The sequence below is a fragment of the Hippoglossus stenolepis genome, chromosome 12, assembly GCF_022539355.2.
Source record: "Hippoglossus stenolepis isolate QCI-W04-F060 chromosome 12, HSTE1.2, whole genome shotgun sequence".
NCBI lineage: Eukaryota > Metazoa > Chordata > Actinopteri > Pleuronectiformes > Pleuronectidae > Hippoglossus > Hippoglossus stenolepis.
In genome coordinates, this window is record NC_061494.1 from 1,662,394 (window position 1) to 1,682,231 (window position 19,838).

At 40.1% G+C, this 19,838-nt stretch overlaps 1 protein-coding gene across 5 annotated transcripts in view; it reads right to left on the reverse strand.

Moving 5' to 3' along the window:
* ltbp1 (latent transforming growth factor beta binding protein 1) overlaps positions 1-19,838 on the reverse strand; it is a 121,682-nt gene that overhangs the window by 56,440 nt on the left and 45,404 nt on the right. For 4 of the 5 annotated variants that reach the window (XM_035171958.2, XM_035171957.2, XM_035171961.2 and 1 more), the window contains exons 5-9: positions 16,473-16,640; positions 6,815-7,015; positions 4,914-5,215; positions 4,102-4,204; positions 564-623 (exon numbers count right to left, since the gene is read on the reverse strand). In XM_035171958.2, coding sequence (XP_035027849.1) covers positions 564-623; positions 4,102-4,204; positions 4,914-5,215; positions 6,815-7,015; positions 16,473-16,640 — 834 coding nt within the window. The remainder of the gene's footprint in view (positions 1-563; positions 624-4,101; positions 4,205-4,913; positions 5,216-6,814; positions 7,016-16,472; positions 16,641-19,838) is intronic. The other variant, XM_035171962.2, reaches the window with a different exon arrangement.

A 19,838-nucleotide genomic window follows, 5' to 3' on the forward strand; every position in this document is an offset into this window, starting at 1 on the left:
GACATAGCTGACATGCAATGTATGAAAAATAATAGCAGTCCATTAAATCATTCAAACTTACATATAAGCCACATGTGAACACTAATAAAGCTAATTCCTTTTCATGTTATGAAAACATTGACTATAAAATCAACGCAGATAAATCAGGCAGGATAAACACAAAGTTTTCTGACTTGACTCTGCACCATAGACTGTTTATGTAAAGCTCTGCACACAACATTCAGCACACAAACAATAAAAGGTCCCAGTAGTAGACCTGTTTGAAGAAGACTAAAAAACAACAAGGAATAGTTCTGAAGTATGCCGTGGAACATTAGTACAGACCAAGCAAATAGAGCCCGTTTAGAGCGGGCTCTGCACTGGTTTCACTAAAAACCACAAAATCAAAGCTGTGGTGGTACCAGAGGAAAAGTCAGGGGATCAACAAAGTCAGTAGGATTCATCACCTGGGGACCATAAATATCTCAACCACAATCCATCAAGGAGATTCATATTTCACAAAGTAAGTAAAAACTTCAACCTGCCACAATGAACAACATTACACATATAACAAGAACTCTTACCTTGGCAATGAGAGCTGTTGATTCTCTTGTAGCCCCGAGGACAATCTATCAGAGGGATAGCTAATGCAGAGAAAAAAAGAAAGTGAAGTGGGAAAACACGTTAGTCATTCAAAAAGTTATTGAATGATTTAGCAATATTAAACAAATACATGACATAGTTTTAAATCACAATTTCTCATCATTCAAACACTATCACCAGTGACCATCCCTTTCATTGGGGCAGGTGTTCAGGTATTGAGTCACAGCCCTCCCAAGCAAGCTTAATCATAGACTGTATGAAAAGATGGAGGACACGACAGCTCCACAAAAGTCAAGCTGCAGAATAGTCCATAAAGCCCAACTCCTCCATGTTTATGGATGAGACATGGAACAAACTCAAAGGTCAAAATGACTCAAATGAGCTTTTCCCAAGATAGTTGAATATTTGAGGTAGTTGTGATGAAATTGGTGTATTTTGTTCACGTTTCTGATAAGTTTGTTTTTAATTAGTCATTTGATGCTATGAAAACCGGGTGAAACATCATGGTTGACAGCTGAGACTGTATTTGGCTGAGCATGTGTATTGGCAGGACCTTGATACCACAACTCCATCTTATCTTTAAACAATGCAGACTCGGACTTCAAATTATCTCTGTGAGTTACTTACTATGCCTGCTGTTTTTTTCCATAGATTGTTACCTAATTATATGTGTGATTAAGTGAATGTCATTATATTCTGTATGTTATATGATCTATTTTTTATTTTAATATTTTTCAGATGTCGGCATGTCTGTTATAACACAATGTTTTTTCTAATAAGCTTTATTGAGTATTGAGTATTTTTTATTAATAATATCAATTAATCTTATTATCTAACATTATATCATAACAGACTTACCAGTATTTATATTGCAACTGAATTATTGGTAGCAGGCAAAAAAAAAAGGATACAAAAAAATGACTATGAAGAAAGAATGAAATGCACAGATGAATTAACATGAGACAGTGAACAGAAATAGGGGGAGCTGAAGGCTGATTGGCTGGAAGCTGTTTTGACAGCCAGTAGCTCAGAATAAACCGCATATTGAGAATTCCAACTTGTGTAAATCTCTGCTGCAGGTTGGAGACGAGGCCCTGCTGTAACCGTGGACAAAGGTACCACTGGGTAGGTGGTAGCCAAGCACCTGAAAGCAGATTGACATTTTGCTCAACAGGAAACAACAAGGCTCTGTTTGTTCAAGCGGTAAAGCCAATTTATTTACCAGTTACCAGTTGCTCCATGGCACAATGTGGTTTTTCACTCTTTAGTTTAAAGGGGGAAAAGACTCATGCCACTGCCATTCCTGTGGATAATAGAGGGAAGGACAAACCTTTAACTTTGTAGTGACTCCTGCTGAAATATGTGAACAGTAAGGCTGAAATGCAGTGTGGTGTTTACGAGCCATGTGGGCTAAAAGCTGATGTGACTGATCACTGATACACACTGTCTGACACATTTCAATGCAAAATAAGATCAAACATGCTTAATTGACTGCATTTACATAGCACTTTCCTAGTATCTATTACAACTCAAATTGCTTCCCACGGCAAGGCAGATTCTTCCAATCACACACACACATGTATGGAGAGATTATTTATGCAGCACTTTTTTTTATCACACATCATTCGCACTCAACAATTTGGGGTTCCCTAACCCTGACCCAAGGAAACTTCAGCCTGCATATTAAAGGACCTGGTAAGTGGATGGCCCGCTTGCTCAAGATGTAGGAATGAAGAACAAATTAGTTAAAATCTTCTTCGAATAGAATGACAGTCTTCAATTTAAAATTCATTAGGAATTAAAGGGCACTTGAATTTTCCAAAAGAACTGACGATGGTCGAGATGTAATGTTGGTGCCAAGATTTGTCGAGGAAGAAGCATGCACCGAACAAGCTCACGCCTCTATGCTCTCGCCCAAGGGGCAGGTGATAACATTAGCAATACTCAGCAGTAACTGCAGCTATGCAGTAATGCTACCGGAACTAACGATGCTACCGCACACGCCGCGCGCACCCTTGGGCGAGAGCTTGTGTGCAGTGTGTGCGCACGAACGTGAATGTGGCTCCAGGCAGGAGGATAACAGAGGACATTTAGGCTAAAGACATGGTATAAATGACTCTGTTTCGAGTCAAATTTGAATGTCGGGGCTTATGGGCACTTGGAAGACACCACATGAGTAGTATGGAGGCATTTTATGTATTTTTTTATGTGGTTTTTTTGACGTGGTCCCCCAGTTACTTTAATTGTATTGGATTTGGCTTCAACGCTTTTTACCCCTGAAAATCCTAAAGTGTTTTTTGGACACAAAGCCTTCACCCACCCTTTCATCGGCATAGTGAGTAGATAATGAGTGAATTTACATTTTTCAGTGAACTATACCTTTAAGGCCTCTTTTAGATGTTTGGAAGGGGAGGGGTGGGGTCACAGGAATTTAATTAGTTGCAATGTGAAACCTCATCACTAGATGCCACTAAATTCACATAACCTTAATTGTGTTGTGACAAACAAGACCAAACTGGATCATTTGAGTAATACATTTTTTGGGTTATATACAGTAATGGCCTATTTATTAATTTATTCACATTAAAGTACCACCTGTCTCCTAGGGGAACTGGAGGACAGTATTCTAGCTCTTACACCATGACATGCCTTATCTTGCCCTACATTCAATAAGTTCCATAGATCTATAAAGGGAATCGGGTTGAATACCCAGCTACATCATAAAAAGCACAGCCACATTCAGGCGGGCTATCGCCTCTTCTACTCCCCCACACAACCACACACTCAGTTTAGCTAGGTAACAACTTCTCTAAAAAGAGCTGGGAGGCAGAGGCCAGCATCGCGTGCCACCAAGACATTTCAGTGCTTTTCCTCTCTGGAAATATCTCTTGGGGTGAAAGTCACCTGTCTTTTAAACCCAGCCCAAAACAAAAATTCCCTCAAGGTGGTCTTCAGGTGTCACATTCAAGCCACTAAAAACATGTTTTGTGAGGCCATCGTGACCTTGACCTTTGACCACCGAAGTCTAATCAGTTAATCAGTGAGTCTGAGTGAACATGTGTGCCAAAGAATTCCCTTGAGGTGTTCCTGAGATATTACATTCAGAATGGTGTAACAATGACCTTGACCTTTGACCACTTAATTCTAATCAGGTCGTCCTTGAGTACCAGTGAATTGTGCCAAAAGTAATGAAATTCTGTTTGTACCAAATTTGATTTCATTCGCTCAAGCTGATCTTAAAATATCACCACCTTGACCTTTGGCTACCAAAATCAAGTGAGTTGATGCTTGAGTTGCAGTGAATGTCTGTGCCCAATGTGAAAAGATGCAAAAAAAAATATTTTTGAGGTCACTGTGACATTGACCTTTAACCTCCAGACACCAAAATCCAATCAGATAAACTTTGAGTTCAAGTGAATGTTTGTACAAAATTTGACAGACGGACAATCTAAAAACCTAATTCCTCAGTGCAGCCAGTGCAGAGGCATAAAAACATCTAAGGAAAGCAGTTGCACTTACATGGTTTCTTTGGACACTTCTGGCATTTGTTGAAACCCCAGGATGTTCCAATGGTTCCACAGCACTGCTCCTGCTTAGTGAGACCTGGCAGAGCCTTCCCACACTGTTACATGTGATACATGTAACACATGTGATACATGTAACACAGTTGGAGAGGAAGACAGGGATGGAAGAGGATAAATTATTATTTCTATTTGACAGACGGACACTTGCAGAGCACACACACCCCTTCATCTCCACCCCTCCCTCCCTGACAGAGCCATATCTTTATAGCAACATTTGCTCTGTAAAATGTGACTTGGTGATTGTGACATGTGATTCGGGACCTTTTCTGAAACTCAATAATAAATCTGCTTTTCATTTTATACCCCTCATCTGCAGTGCTTGATATCAACACCAAACGACAGGAAACATGATGTTTTGTATCTTGCATGAACACTAACATGCATACTGAGTGACTTTGTGTGAAATTGCCTTGGGGGGAACTATGTAATGCAATTTTTTCACTTTATCACATATTTTCCTAGAAAGAAGAATATCTATTTGTTAAGGTTCTTGATGCTAGATGGCAGCATCACCACAGGACCTCAGTAGGAGGAAAAACACTTTAACTGTCTCCTTATCATTGTAATAGATAGCTTGATTGTTTTGTATTACATACTATGTCATGTAACCTGTCTCAACCCAGTTTTAATTGTATTGGCTGAATTTACATTTTGCAGCAAGTTCATTAATAGCGAGTCTTACTTGTTCCATGAGATGTTCTGGAATTACACAGAGCTAACATACAGTCGGAATGTCTGACAGTGTACCTGACTGCCTGCAGTCTCCTGGTAGCAGCGGCCCAGTGTGTTCTTGGAGGTAACAGGCTGGTACTGAGGGACCTGGTAGCCGTGCTGGCCCGGATAGACTAAGTTATATCCGTGGTGCTGGATCTTCTGGCTGCTGTCTGTGTGGTGGTAGGTGTAGCTGGTAGATGAAGAGGAGCCTGACTGGGAACCTTTCAGCTGGTGGCCGTTGTTGTGGAAATTGTCCAGCTGGGACACCTGGTGAACCTGGACAGAGGCCTCTGGAGGATGTTTGATATGGATGTTGACGATACTGGGATTGAACACTGGAGACACAAGTCAACATGAATGTTAACACATTTCAGGGAAAAAAAGTGCAGCACTTTGGATGGGACACACAACTATTCGTAATTATTATTAAAGATTTACTTAATCGTCGTCAGGAACAGTTGCTCTTTGCTGTCAACCAACACACTCTGATAACGGAGGGAGTTATGGTGTTTAAAAACTGTGCACACTACAACCCTGTTCGCCACAAGCGAATAGCTTAGGTTTTAGGCCTCTAGCTGTTGTCAGCCAGTGCACATGCATTTGTGTGCAGTTTTGACAAGAAGGCAGATGGGAGGGGTTGGGATGTATTGGTTGCATTTATTTAATGTGTAGCATATTCTTGCTAGCTTTTCAAGTATTACCAACCCTAGCTTTAATATCTGTACCTCCAGTCTTCTTTGGTGATTTGTCCGTTAATGCCCCAAGTTTGTGCTTGTGTTCCTGAATGTGGTTCTACTCCCTATGTTTTTGCTCCCTGAAAGTGTTAAAGTGCCTGCCTACAGGGACTTTAAGCGTACCTTTGCCAATCAAATATCACTCATCTTATCACCTGCATTGGCTTTTGGGTCCGGTTTTCTTCAAACCTCACATGAATAAAATTGAGTTAAACTGAATTACTATAACAGTCACTTATGAACTTATAAATCAACTAATTGTTCCATAACTACAAGCATTATGCTGTGCTGTAAGGGAAGGAAAGGTGAACATTCTACTAATAAAATATTAAACTGAACCAGCTGCCATGTACAATAGTTACACCTGTAGCCTGGAGGCATTATCGTCTGATGATGGATTAGCCTCTTGGGGCAATGGCTGACATTATGAGACTTCCAGTGTAGATAGCAGATATCCAGGCCAAGACTTTATGTTACATTGTCTGTACACTGTTTACAGTTCGACTAGTTTCTTTCATAACAGGAGTTGAACATTTCTGCACACAAAACAACAGTGATGCAAACATTTTTGCTAATCTATTAACAGCTATCTGCATATGAACAAAAGAACAATGGCCTATGTATTCAGGTCAATGGACTGTTTACCTGCAGGCAACCAAAGCCTGCTCAAACTTGATTTGTCAAACTAGAAACGGAAACAAGAAGGCTTCTGACCTAAAATCGTCTCCTTTGCCTACAGACCAACTGAATTGCAGAATAAGAGAACTCTGACTGAAATACACTGACACATCATGTTATGAATTGATTTAAAAATGGTTCAATGATTTAAGATTAAACAATTCTTTATTTATTAACTCACAGTCTTTAGTAACTGGGTACTCAAGAGTTCTACTGTAGGAAACAGGGGTTGTGTTACTTACATTAACATGTGTACACCTGCTTTAGCCCATTTACCACTAATTATATTCCACTTAACATGACTGCTGACCACCCTCCAGAGCTGCAGTAGTTTACATTTGTCACAGTGTTCCATGAAGCCTTTGACAAGCGTGACGTGAAGTAAATGAGCTAAAACATGCTTCCTTTAGAGAAAGTTGAGCGATAAGGGATAGGAAAGAATTACTTTTTCCAGCCACATTTTCCATACAGCTCACAGCTTTCACTCTGCCCCTGGTATCACAGTCTTTGCCTTACACTCACCGTTACTCTGGCTGTTGCTGTAGGTCAGTGGCAGCGTGTGTGTGGAGTGGACCTGAGTTTGTCTGTAGCCGCCTGCCTGCTGCTGGTGGTGTCCATTCTGAACCGGCATCTGGCAGAACTTTCCAGTAAAGTTGGGAGGACACTGACACTTGTCCCTAGTGCTGCACTTTCCACCATTTATACATGGAAGGTGACAAACCACTGAAAATAGAACAAGAAAGCCATTATGTGGATGTATAAATGACCCTGCATACACCAAGAAAAATAACTTTTCCAAACTGTATTTGTGAGTGTTTGGATTCACATGTGTGTGACTCTTTAATACAGCTGTCAATAATTATCCTTCTGAACATGAGGATCAGACTGGGTAGCTCTGTGAAATGTTTTTATGATGCATTTGATGCACATAAAAAGCTCAGGGGTCGTCACATGCATGTTAACCACCTCTTTACATTCAGATTTAAGATTTGCTGTCAGGGAACAATCACTGAAAATGACCAGTGAAATAGATATTTAAAAAAAGGTTATTGACTGTTAGTAACTGCACAGCTTCACCAGACATCTATGACATGGTAAATGGTCAGTACTTGTATAGAGCTTTTCTAGTCTTGATGACCACTCAAAGCGCTTTACAGTACAGTACTCATCCATTCACATAAACATTCATACAGTGCATCTATGTGCAGCACTTTCACTATGAGAATGGCACAGCCGTCAGGGGCAATTTGGGTCTCAGTATCTTGTCTAAGAACACTTCACCATGCGGAATGGGGAACACAGGGATCGAACCACTGACTAGTACTGTACTGTACTGATTAGTAGCCTCCTATAGCCAAGCCTCACCAACAGAGGCTGACCAAGGCAACTGCTTGTGTTTTTTCAAATTCTTCTCCAGCTTTCTCAAGGTTTTATGTCAGGTGACAGACAACCTGTTTTGTTTCTGCCTCAAGATCTCTACTTCTTCAACTCTGTTGGAGCCTCTACCACCACCTTCTAACCACACTTCCCATCCTTGTTTTTTCAAAACTTTTTCAAAAACTCATTCTATATTTGCTTGACAGTTACAGTGTCTGTGACAGTGGGAGAGAGACTTGCTGACTTTGTGTTGTACAAAATGCTCAGGATTGAGGATTTGAGAGAAGCTAAAAAAATATATATTTTTAAAAGTAAATAAATAATCCACCATTTTATTCTGGCTTAATATAGTGTTTTATAATTGTGTACTTTTATTACTTATATTTATACTTTATCATCTACTTTGTTTTACTGAAACTTTATTTGAAATTTACTTTAACTTTCTTTTATTGTTGTCTTTTCTGTTGTTTTGCTTTGCATTAGTCTCTAAATGTGAATGTTTTAAACAAGTTTAATTTATTTATATTATCCTAGGTCTTGTCAGTGACTTTAAATTGCATTTGAAGTGTTTACATTGTGCTATCTAAATTCAGTTTATTGATTGCAGTAAATTAGTTTTTAATAATGTTGTGTACTGGAATGCAGTACTCCAGATTTTCTATGTTTCTTAAGAAGTTTATCTTTCTTGCCTTCTTGGCAATAAAAATGCCATGAATTCAGAGGCTCAGTAGCTATATTTCATGATGTTAGAAAAAGAAAACCATGACCACATAGTGACTGTTGACAACTGATATTGTGGCAGCTGGCCACCGTCTCCAAGTAGATTATACTTGGAGACAGCCCATCCTGGTACTCAAGAGGGCTCATTCCTCCTCTACTTAACACCATGTTGTCTTTGTCTGTTGGAGTTTTGATTTCTGTATTGTTAATTTAGCATTTCATTGTGTTAGTCTGCTATATGTTGAAATATGTTTTGTTGAAAATTACTTTCCTTTAAATACATTTTCTTTGATTTAGTTAAACCCTTGTGTATCTTTCCCTTACTTTCTATGGTCTCAAAGCCAGGCTATAACAATATCTTAAGTTTGATCACACATGGCAAATGTTTTCTTTGGCATAGTTGTTGGCAAATGGCCAATGTCTAAGTGCAGTAATCCCAGTCTGTACGTTCCAGGATTTTAATAGAGGACATAGGGAGTGAACCACCCAACATGAAGGCCAGAACGGTTTGCCTCTGCAGTACAACTTGTCAAGTGTTAACCCTTATGTAAATTCACACATCATGGGTACACCACAGCAACAGGTGTCAGATTCATAAACAAGAAACAAACTGCAGCACTCTTTCAACCAGAGGGTATAAATCAAGCAGAAACAGAAGAGTGGCGCTTATGTAAGAACCTAGAGTGAAAAGGGAATACAGTGAATTCACTGTTTAGTAGCCAAAAGGCATAAACTCTCAGAGCAAAGAAAGAGGTGATGGAAATGTATGCCACATTGAGTTCAATGTGATAGTGGTCAATAGTTGCATCTTGACAAACACACGTGGAATCTGCTCACACATCCAAACTTCCTCATTTGTGCAAAAGTTTTTATACCTTTTGCAAATAAATTCTGACATCGCGAACACTTCATGTGAACACAACTCACATGACTGACCAGCTACTCCTGATTCTACAGTATAGAAGAAGCAGAGGAAGTTATTGTTCTTTGTCTCCAAACACCATGGAATATGGCATATAATAGCTTACATAAAAGAAAAAATCCTGAAGCTGTCTTTACAGTTTGCAGTTTGACGTCTAATTCTTCTATGTTTGCATCCAGGACATGGTTCAAACCTTACACCCCAGCCCGTCCACTCAGCTCTGCATCTGCCAGTTGGCTTGCTGCTCCTTCACTGCGAGCTAACCACTCAACAAAATCATGACTGATTGCTGTCCTGGTTCCCAAATGGTGGACCGAGCTCATCTCTTTGCAATATTTTTAAATAGTTCACTTAAAATGTTCTTGAAAGTCAAAAATGGAAACATGTTGTATGAGTTCACCTTTAGTGCAACATGTATATTGAAAGCCATCTCTCTATTGATATGGTAAATTAGATGGTGCGACTCAGCTGAGCAGTTATAGAGCTTCCTTCAGTTTGAACTTTCTTTTTTTTTTTCTCAGTGATCAAGATCATATTTAGTTTACCTGAAACAGACCTGATCCTTTATTGGATTTGATTAGATGATTTGAGCAGTCTGTATGTAACTTGTAACTTTCTAACGTTCTCACTACAGCTCAAAATAGTTACCTGAGAAACTCGTGGATCTAAAGGTTAAAAATGGACTTGTTGCATTGTGATTGGTGCATAAGATGACACATTTACAGCTTGCAGGAGTTATTGCATACAAGATGAGAGGCATGGTCAGAATATTGCTGAACTGCTTTCCTCTACATTAAATGCTATACACCTGTCCCTTTCCTTCTGTTTCACATTCAACCCACCACCCATACCTCCACCCTGACTCTATTTGTTTTCATCCAACTGTAAATGATTTGAAAGCATCTGGACTGCAAGTGACACAAATGAGCTGGCAGCTACAGGCGTCTTTAATAAAGAAAGCAGGAGCCGAAGGCCAGAAAGCTCTCAGCACTTGGCCAGCTGCTCCACTCACCTGGGAGAAAAAAAGCCAGAAGAGCTGGAAAAACACCACTTAAATCCACTCTCCAGGGGCTGCGGCCGGCCAAACAGAAGACACACACAACAGCCTGAAGATGTCCAATTTAAAAAAGAATCCTCGTAAGCGACATCATGTCATTCCATGAATTGTTTCTGCTATCACCAAACTATCATGGACTAGCCGAGTAGTTTTCATCTCACCTTTGCCAAGACCTAGATTTTCTACAGTGACTGCCTGACCAAAAAAATTGTCATGGGAACAATAACGAAAACCAGGAAATCAGATATTCTGGGGAAATTATATACAATTGCTTGAAGATTCAGAATTATAATGTTTAAATGTGTTTTAAAATAAAAAAAAGTTGCAGTGGAAACAGCAGCTAGTTGTAGTGGATACAGAACAAGTGGGCTAATGGTTACACATTTGCAGTGAAAGAAGAGGTGGTTGTCATCAGAGTGGTGTTAGTAGCACAATGGAATGATATTGCATTGAAGCCTTAATGCAATAATAATTTGCTCAATGCTTAGTGGCATGAAGTAAACTAAAGTATGAAAAGAAAAGGCTCATATTATTTATTACATATATATTAGACCCTTATAATTTCAACTCTTTTGATCAGTTTTCAAATGTTGAAGTGACTGGAGACTTCTGTTGACAGTTGTTGTTGCTGGACATGATTGATGTATGACACCTCCGAAATCAAACATTCCATCACACTTTGGCAAATTAGCAAAATGCTAACAATGTTAACAATGATGCTGTTTTTTTAACATTACAATGTTACTAAGTTAACTGTATAAGGAATAACTGCAGCTGGGACTGTAGTATGTACTACAATATGCAGTTATTAATTCATAAACCAAAGAAACATTCAACAATTTATTCTGTCTCTGAGGGGAAATCCATCCAATACTTTTTGAGGATCATCTAAGACATTTAAGACATGAAGGCTGTTTTCAAATCTTTTGTTCATTTGCTCCATTCCAATCAACATGCTTCTCTCCTGTGGAATCATCTCCCAGTCTCCGTTCGGGAGGCAGACACCCATTCTACGTTTAAGAGTACGCTTTAAGCTTTCTTTTTTGATAAAGATTATAGTTAGAGCTAGCTCAGGTCTGCCTCGGACCAGCTCTTAGTGATACTGCTATCAAACTAGATTGTCAGGGATCACATGACACATGTGAGATTCTCTTTCCTCCTCTTCAATGCATTAATGCCTCATCAAAATGTGGGTTAGGGTTAGGTTGTCTGACTGAAATACTATTACGGACAATACTGTTATCATTACAATAGTCAGTACTGCTCCCTTCATCTCTGTCTGATAATTTATTTTATCCATACATTTGTAAATGTTAGACTCAGTCTTTTCTCATATATATATATATATATATATATATTACAGGTGGGGAAATTTTCTCGAGTCTTAGATGCATCGCAATGCGGATGTGGACGACTCTACATTGATGCAGAGACAGAACATAATAGATTCATGTTTTCTGCTACGTTCATGTTTTTAGCTATGTCGTGCCGCTGAATAATTATAACCCTGCTACTTCAGGATCAGGACAGACGCCCATTAAAGGTCGTCTTTTACCATTTCAGAGTCTCCTGTCTGAGTGTCCTCCCTCCACTCTCCCGCTGACCTGCGCTCACTTTACACTTTAACGATAAACACCAACACTAATCAGAAGTTATTAAAACCTGAACAGTACTAAAGTTTACATTGTGTTTGTTGATTCTCTCCGGAGTTAATGAGGCATGTGCGCACGTAGTTCATGTGCTACGCACAACAAGAGACGTAACATGATGCGTACAGCCAGGACATCAGTGTTAAAGTTACCGGAACGATCCAGATTCATGATCCCACACCATTGATTAATAACTAAATACATGTGGTTATCAGTTTTTTTTAGCGACTGAGACAAAGTCTGCAGACAGGATGGAAGTACTTCCCTCATATTGTCACACAACGCAGAGTTTTTTTTTTTACTTCATTGTTGCAGCAGAAGCAACGCCTGTTTATCCAGGAACATGAATTCAGCAGGTTTTTATAAAGATCAGCTCTAAGTGTGAGTGATTAGAAAAGAGCAGAGGAGAAGAATCTCTTGTTGACCAGCAGAGTAATGCACCTCGATGCCGACAAGGGGCCAGGCGGGTTCACCCTGATAAAGGATAAAGATGCAGGTACCCCCCTACAGGGTGAATTTGGTTAATCATTTCTTGCAATTTTGACTTCTGCGACTTATTCCAATATCTGTTTTACACATTGGATCAACATATTGTAACTTTCTGTAATCCTTAAGAAGTTTTGTAACTGCAATAGAAGAAAGAATGGAGATAACATACTCAAGGGAGACACAGCACAGCTTTTAGTTTTCTTTGTGCCAATAAGGACAATTCTGCCTGAGTTTGATCATCTGGGACAGGTCACTTTGTAATCTGGGACACTTGTATTTGGCTTTAAAAAAAAGCCTGAATCACATTGCTTTATGCATGTCAAGCTCAATAGAACCAATTTTTTAAAAGAATTATGAAAAAATGAATAAGAAAATAAATAAGAACCCTGGCCTAAATAAAGAAACTATGAAATAAATTTTAACAGTTTATTCATTCAGTAATTCACCATTCAATTGGGGCTACTTAGGAAACAAACAGTCCGTACAGGTGAGAGACCATCATCATCATCATCGATCAGCCAATTGTTTTCTCCACGTTTCATGAAACCAGTGGCTGGAGACCACAGGACAGACTCTTCTGTGCTTTTTGGATCATCTCTGTCCTAAAGAACTAAATTTAAAAATGTTAAACTGTCCAAACCCTGTTAAATGCATTTCCCAAGCCTTATATTGTCAATTTAATATCAATGTGAGGCCCCTCGTGTCATCATGGTCTGTGAGCAAGTTGAAACAGATCCAACCTTTCCTTCTACTAATTCATAAATCAACACTCTTCCCTCTCCCCCTCTCTCATCAGGTAAGTGTGATAAACAAGACAGGGGCGATTTAGTCTGCCTTGTCTCTTTAAACTTAATCTTAGCGGCAAATAAACTTTCATCTGCCCAAGTCTGCACCCTGTCACAGGGACGAGGAAGACAGAGTAAGAAAGGAAGGAAAGAAAGAAAGACTGAGGGCATAGGAGGAACGAAGCGAGCCTGGACAGGCTCTCGAGTCTGAAGCTCTATTTATCCACCTCCGATCAGACCCAGGTGCAATGTGAAGAAACTGTTTTGCAGGTTCTGCAGCATTCTCTTCCGCAACATGCAGGATCACAATGTCAACAGCTGCTTGGAAAATAATGAAACATATGCCTATTTTACTGTTTTTCTATTTCTGATTGACAGAACCTATAGCTTTTTACATATGCTGATATGTTAAGTGCTTTGGTTTATGGTGGTTTATTTAAAATCTCCTCTAACACTGAGCCACTACAGAAAAGAGTGACATTAAAGTCCAAGGAAAACCCGCCTCAGTACTGACTGAAGCAACTGATGAAATCTCTGGATAGTTCAGTACGGCTACATCATAACTGAGGTACAAAGTGAAATAGGTTTACACTATAATGAACAATATACTGGAGTTGTATAATGTACTCCACCATACAAATAACCGCAGAATAATATTTTACAAGAAACATTAGCTTTTTATTTCCTAACAGCAAAGTTTTCCACTTTAAACGTCATAGCTCATTTTCCACAAATACAAATTTGTCAGGTTTGTTTCTGTAAAGTACAGATTTTGATCGAAGGATTAAATCTGAGTACTGTCACCCAGAATACAAGGCTCAAGTGAGCGGCTGCATAAAAGGTAGTCATAAGGACTTTGCAAACTGTGAATCCTACAAAGCTGCTTTGGTGGAGTCCTAGAACTATGAATTAGCATACACAAACACGCACACACACAATAGTGGCATGAGCTCAAATGAATCATAATACATCACAATACAGGTCATAATACATCCTTGGTATAGCAGAGGACAAAAAAGCACTCAATTCTGTTTTATGACTGATGGTAAACCATAGAAAATGATCCTTCACTCTGTCTGAATAGAAGTGAATACAAAAAAAAAGTTTAATCAAAAGGCAAGCTTTGCACATTTTGGACTGTTGTATGACCACCTCCTCAGAGGTCAGAGCAGGAGGAAGACGTTTGGTCAGTGGTCAGTGGGTCAGATTCACAGGTCAAAGTTTGCACATATTGACTTTTACGCAAAAGCACTACAATAATTTAAATATCTTCCATTAGTGAATCCTGACATCATTGCAAATCATTCCTGTAAACAGAAGAAATCATTCCTCCGTTAACAATGGTTAACAACGGTATCGTTTTTTTTCTTTTCTCTCTGAGCCAATGTTACCCCAGGTATACTAATTTGTGAAGCTGAGTCACACAGGAATTCATCTTGTTCTGCTCCTCCCAGGTTCTTGCATATGTCAGGGCCAGAGACGCCAATCAAAGGACTGAGGCAGGTTCAGACTTGTTGGGTTTGTGCGTCACATTAAAGAAACACCCATGAGCTCCATTACACAGGAGCTGCTTCATGATCGCCTCAGATAGCTACATTATTGTATACATTGAGTGAGAGAACATTTACTCCCACTTTAATCATGTTACACATGTCACCCTAGCATTATAGACAATGGATCTGGCCTTTATGACACAAGTGAGACAAATGGGTCTTATCTTATATCCGCTGCAAAGTCACACAAAGCACAATACAAGTTTTTGCTAGTTTCAGACTGACACAGATGCCTTGACCATGAGCTAAGATAGTAATGACTTAGTTGAACAGCCAGAGAGCATGACACAAGACAGCAGAATGAAGCCCATTTACCAAGCAAAAACAGCACGTTCAAATAACTTCAATTTAAATGTTTGTATCAATTCAAGCGCCCCTCAGTGACCTTTGTCTATTAATATCAATTTCCAAAAACCTTTAAGGCCTTGACTTTTATTCTCAAATTCATAAACTTTCCACTGACAAACTGACCTGTACGCCCGGTTTACAGTGATTGGACAGTTGTGCTGAGGTATAGAGAGGGTCTGACTGTGTCTCTTAAGCATCATTATTCTCTACGTTTGTGACTCATCTTGACAAGGAGATCAGACACAAGTGCCCTGATGGCTCATCTGGTAGAGCATGGTACTGCAGCAGCCTGAGTTCAAATCCAGCCCGGGCCTTGCTGCATCATTTCTCTCTCCCCTGCCATACCTGTCACTTTCTACTGTCTCCATAAAATAATGTGACAGGAAATCTGGGGGACAGCAGGCTGTAGTTTTATGCACTTACTAAGCACCCCAGGCTGAAGGTCAGATTTTGTAAGTGCAGTTTGCACGACTTTGAATGAGATCACAACTGATATGTGTACAACCCTGTACACCATATACCATGGGTCATGGCAATCTTGGTTTTGATCCGCAGCCAGACGCTGCCCTATCCAAACCCAGACCTATAACCTATAAATCATTGAGAATTGTTCAGTTTTGACTGGCACTGCTTTCCTAACCCACGAAACTCATAGAACAATTGCATATGTTGTAAATCATATAAGGTGACGCCACTCAGCCATTCAAATCTATGAATTCTGATGACTCTTTGTTCCAACCGGAGTCGGTGACACACCAGGGAAAGATGAGAGATTTGACAGAGTTATGTGAGTCAGAGAAAAGTAAGAAAAGTAACTTCAAATGAAACTTTATTAAAAACAAATACCATTTCGGGCTCGCCAATAAAACCCACACGTGTATGAGAATGGCCCTGAAACATTTCCAGCCCAGATTTAAAATAATTATGAACTACAATATCTGGACCTCTCTAATTTGAACTGAATACCCCAGGCATATAGGACATGTGTGTTTGTGTAATCCTGTTGTAGGGACCTAAATCTGTTCACAAAGTCACAGTATGAAAACGTGTCTAACTTATGTCGACAAAAAGCCCTATGACATGAATTATTAAACTTTAGGGTTAAGACATGCTTAAGACATGGGTATGGTTAGGATCAGGTTTGGGTCAGGATATGTCTCCAGGAAATGATAGTAAGTCAATGTAATGCCCTCCGAAGTCACATGTCTATGTGGTAGGAAAGTCAGTGCTGATTTCTCCTTTAAGCAAGTATAAAAGGTAAGTAAAAAAAGATTTCTTACCTACTCTGAAGTTGGGTGCTGTCAGGGTGTCTGTGGCATGGCCATTCTCACTGATGATGGTAGTGGTGTTTCCCAGCTCACAGTTGTTGTGACACCTGCCTCCAATGCAGGTTAACTTGCAGATGGTGGGTGTGAAGACCACCTTGATCCTTCCCGTATGGTTGCCCACTGTTGCCGAAAATATGGCGCACACCATGACAAGGAGGGGTAGGAAGAGCAGACGAGATCTGATTATTCTTTGATCCATCGGAAAATGTTAGATCACTTTCAGGTTAGAGCTTCTCACAGATCAGCAGGTGAGGCTCCAGTCAAAGCAACAACAAATAATCAACAAAGAACAACTGTTCAATTTGGAAAAACCTATGACAAAATCTGCTCCCGGCACTCGTATACTATCTGTTTCTCCTCCTCCTCCACTGATCATAAGTCCAGTGGCGCCTGTGAAACGTGAGCAGCAAAAAAAAAAGAAAAAAGAAAAAAGAAAAAATCTGGGAGAGACAGAAAGTCAGCAAACAAAACTCTGGGATGCCTTCCAGTTCTTCATCACCCTGTAAGACTCTGAGAGGTGGATATTGGCATATTGACCGTACCAAGCTTTCTTCCAAAACAGACAGCGAGCATGCCACCTTTAGCCCATGCCTCTGCGTTCCTCTCTTTTCAATTTTCTTCTCATTCTTTCTTCCTCCTTCCTTTTTACTCTTGAGGTTTGTGAACATAGCACATCAAATAAAAAAAAAGATCTGAAATTATGTTTCTTTGAGTCAAGACGGAGATCAAGACATGATCACAGTAGCCCTTAGAAGCACTGTAAGACAAAAGCGTATCTACTCGTCTCCCCGTGTGCTGTGTCTTCCTCCCCACCCACATAAAACCCAGCCCTCAGAGCAGATTCAAAAGAAGGAGAGAAGAGTGAAGAGTACTCAGTCCTTTCTCAAAGTACAGTGAAAGGATTGTGAAAATTGTAAAAGTTTGAAGCTGCTCACTGCAGATTATTACATTGCATGTTCTAGACATTAATGGAAATACCGAAATTATATACCTAATGTATGTGATGTATGTATTTAGTTAATTAATCAATCAATCCAATTTTACATGTAAAGCCCATATTCAAAAATCACAATTTGTCTATTAAGGCTTAACAACAAAACAATTAAACTCAATCTAAGTTATGAATGTTTAGAAATGCCATTGAGAGTTTCATTTTTTAAGTTGGTTTCTGTTTTCTATACTTTTATCTTAGAACTGGTGATTTTTCGACCAATTTGATTATACTTCTGTCAGTGGTCAAATCACAGACTCGATATTTAAGAACCAAGTTTAAGACATGGTGTTTAGGTCTCTGACCATTTTTTACTGTTCGTTTAAAAAAGTGACTTTTTGGCAGTGACTTACTGGTCTCAGTTTATCATGAGAGACAAGTTTAATCAAATCCAAATATTTTTGGAAATATATCTGTCAGGGCCCTGACAAAACAAACTTGTGCTGAGAACAACTTGTTGACGTTTTGACCTAAAAGATGAATTTGACACACTGCACAGACATTCTGAGCTTCTGTGACATCAGACTAATAAGACTATGTATAGTGTGTACTCTGAGGAAACACCTCATCTTTCAATAATAAACCAGTAGGCTTGCAGCTATCTTCCAAAATATCTACTATTTCTGCTGAAGTTAGTGTTTTCTGATGTGCCATATACTGTATATGTGGTTATGGTTTGGTTACTAAGACTTCTTCGAAAGTTTGAATTTATCCTTGATCAAGTTTAAGAAGCTACCCAGTTGCACTGTTGCTGCAATGTTGAATTAAAGAAACCACACATTGTCTGTTGTTTAAGCAGTCATAATTCACACAGCCACAAAGGTTCACTTGTTAGGTAAAAAGTTCAAAGTTCAAAGTGTTTTATTTGTCATATATTCAGTCCACTACAATGGGAAGAGAAGGATCTGTGTGTTTGGGTGTAGTCCAGGGTCGTGTCAGGGCCAGTGAGCGTTATACAGTCTGAGGCCGGTGGATAATAGCTGTTCCTCAGGCTAGACGTCCTACATTTCACACTTCTGTACCTTCTACCAGAGGGCAGAGGTGTGAACAGTCTGTGTTGGGGGTGGGTGAGGTCCTTAACAATGGAGCAGGCTCTTCTGTGGGCTCTGCAGTGGTAGATGTCCTGCAGAGAGGGTAGTGATGTACTTGTAATCCTCTCAGCGGTCTTTACCACTCTCTGCAGGTGCTTGCGGTCCATTGCAGTGGTGCTCCCATACCACACGGTGATGCAGCTGGTCAAGATGCTCTCAATGATGCAGCTGTAGAAGTTGCTGAGGATCTTTGGTGACATGCCGGATTTCCTCAGCCTCCTCAGGAAGTACAGCCGCTGTTGTGCTTTCTTGACCAGCTGGGTGGTGTTTAGTGTCCAGGTGAAGTCATCACTGATGTAGACACCCAGGAATTTGAAGCTGCTCACCCTCTCCACCTCAAGCCCATGGATGAACAATGGCCGATGAGTTCTCCTTTCCTTTTTCATGTCCATGATCATTTCCTTGGTCTTGTCCATGTGGAGTTTGAGATTGTTCTCTTCACACCATGTCACCAGATTTGCCACCTCACGTCTATATGCTGTTTCCACACTGCCGGAGGTCTCGTAGTTGGTGTAGAATTAGTTGAGCTGTTCAGGCAGGGTGATCCCTGTGGTGTTGCCCTTATACTCTATGATGTGTTGCAGACCCAGCCACATCCGCCCGGCATCGACAGTAGAGTCGAAGCTGTCCAGTTTCTCCTTGTACTGCTTTTTAGCATCTTTGATGGTTTTTCTCAGTCTGTACTTGCTGTTTTGTACTCCATCTCATCCCCTGATCGAAATGCAAGAGACCGAGCATGCAGCATCTGACGTACCTGACTGTTCATCCAGGGCTTCTGGAAACTTCCTGACTTGTATGGTGGACAAAATGTTATCAATGCAGGTGCTAATGTACCCAGTCACACATTCAGCGTACTCCTGTATGTTGATGGAAGAATCCTCCAGTCTGGCTGCAGCTTTAAGCACATCCCAGTCTGTCTGTGAGAAACAGTCCTGCATGATGCTCTCAGTTTCTGAAGACCAGAGTTTAACTTGTTTACTCACTGGGTTTGTTTGTTTGAGTTTTTGTCTGTAGGCTGGGTATAGGAATAGGGAGATGTGGTCTGAGAGACCAAAATGGGGGCGGGGGGCAGCTTTGTATGCACCACGGATGTTGCTGTAAACATGATCCAGCATATTCCGATCTTGTGTGGGAACGTTTACATGCTGGAAGTATTTCGGGAGCACAGTCCTTAGGTTGCAGGGGTGGAAGTCTCCCGCGACAATGAACGCAGCATCGGGGTGAGCCGTTTCTTTC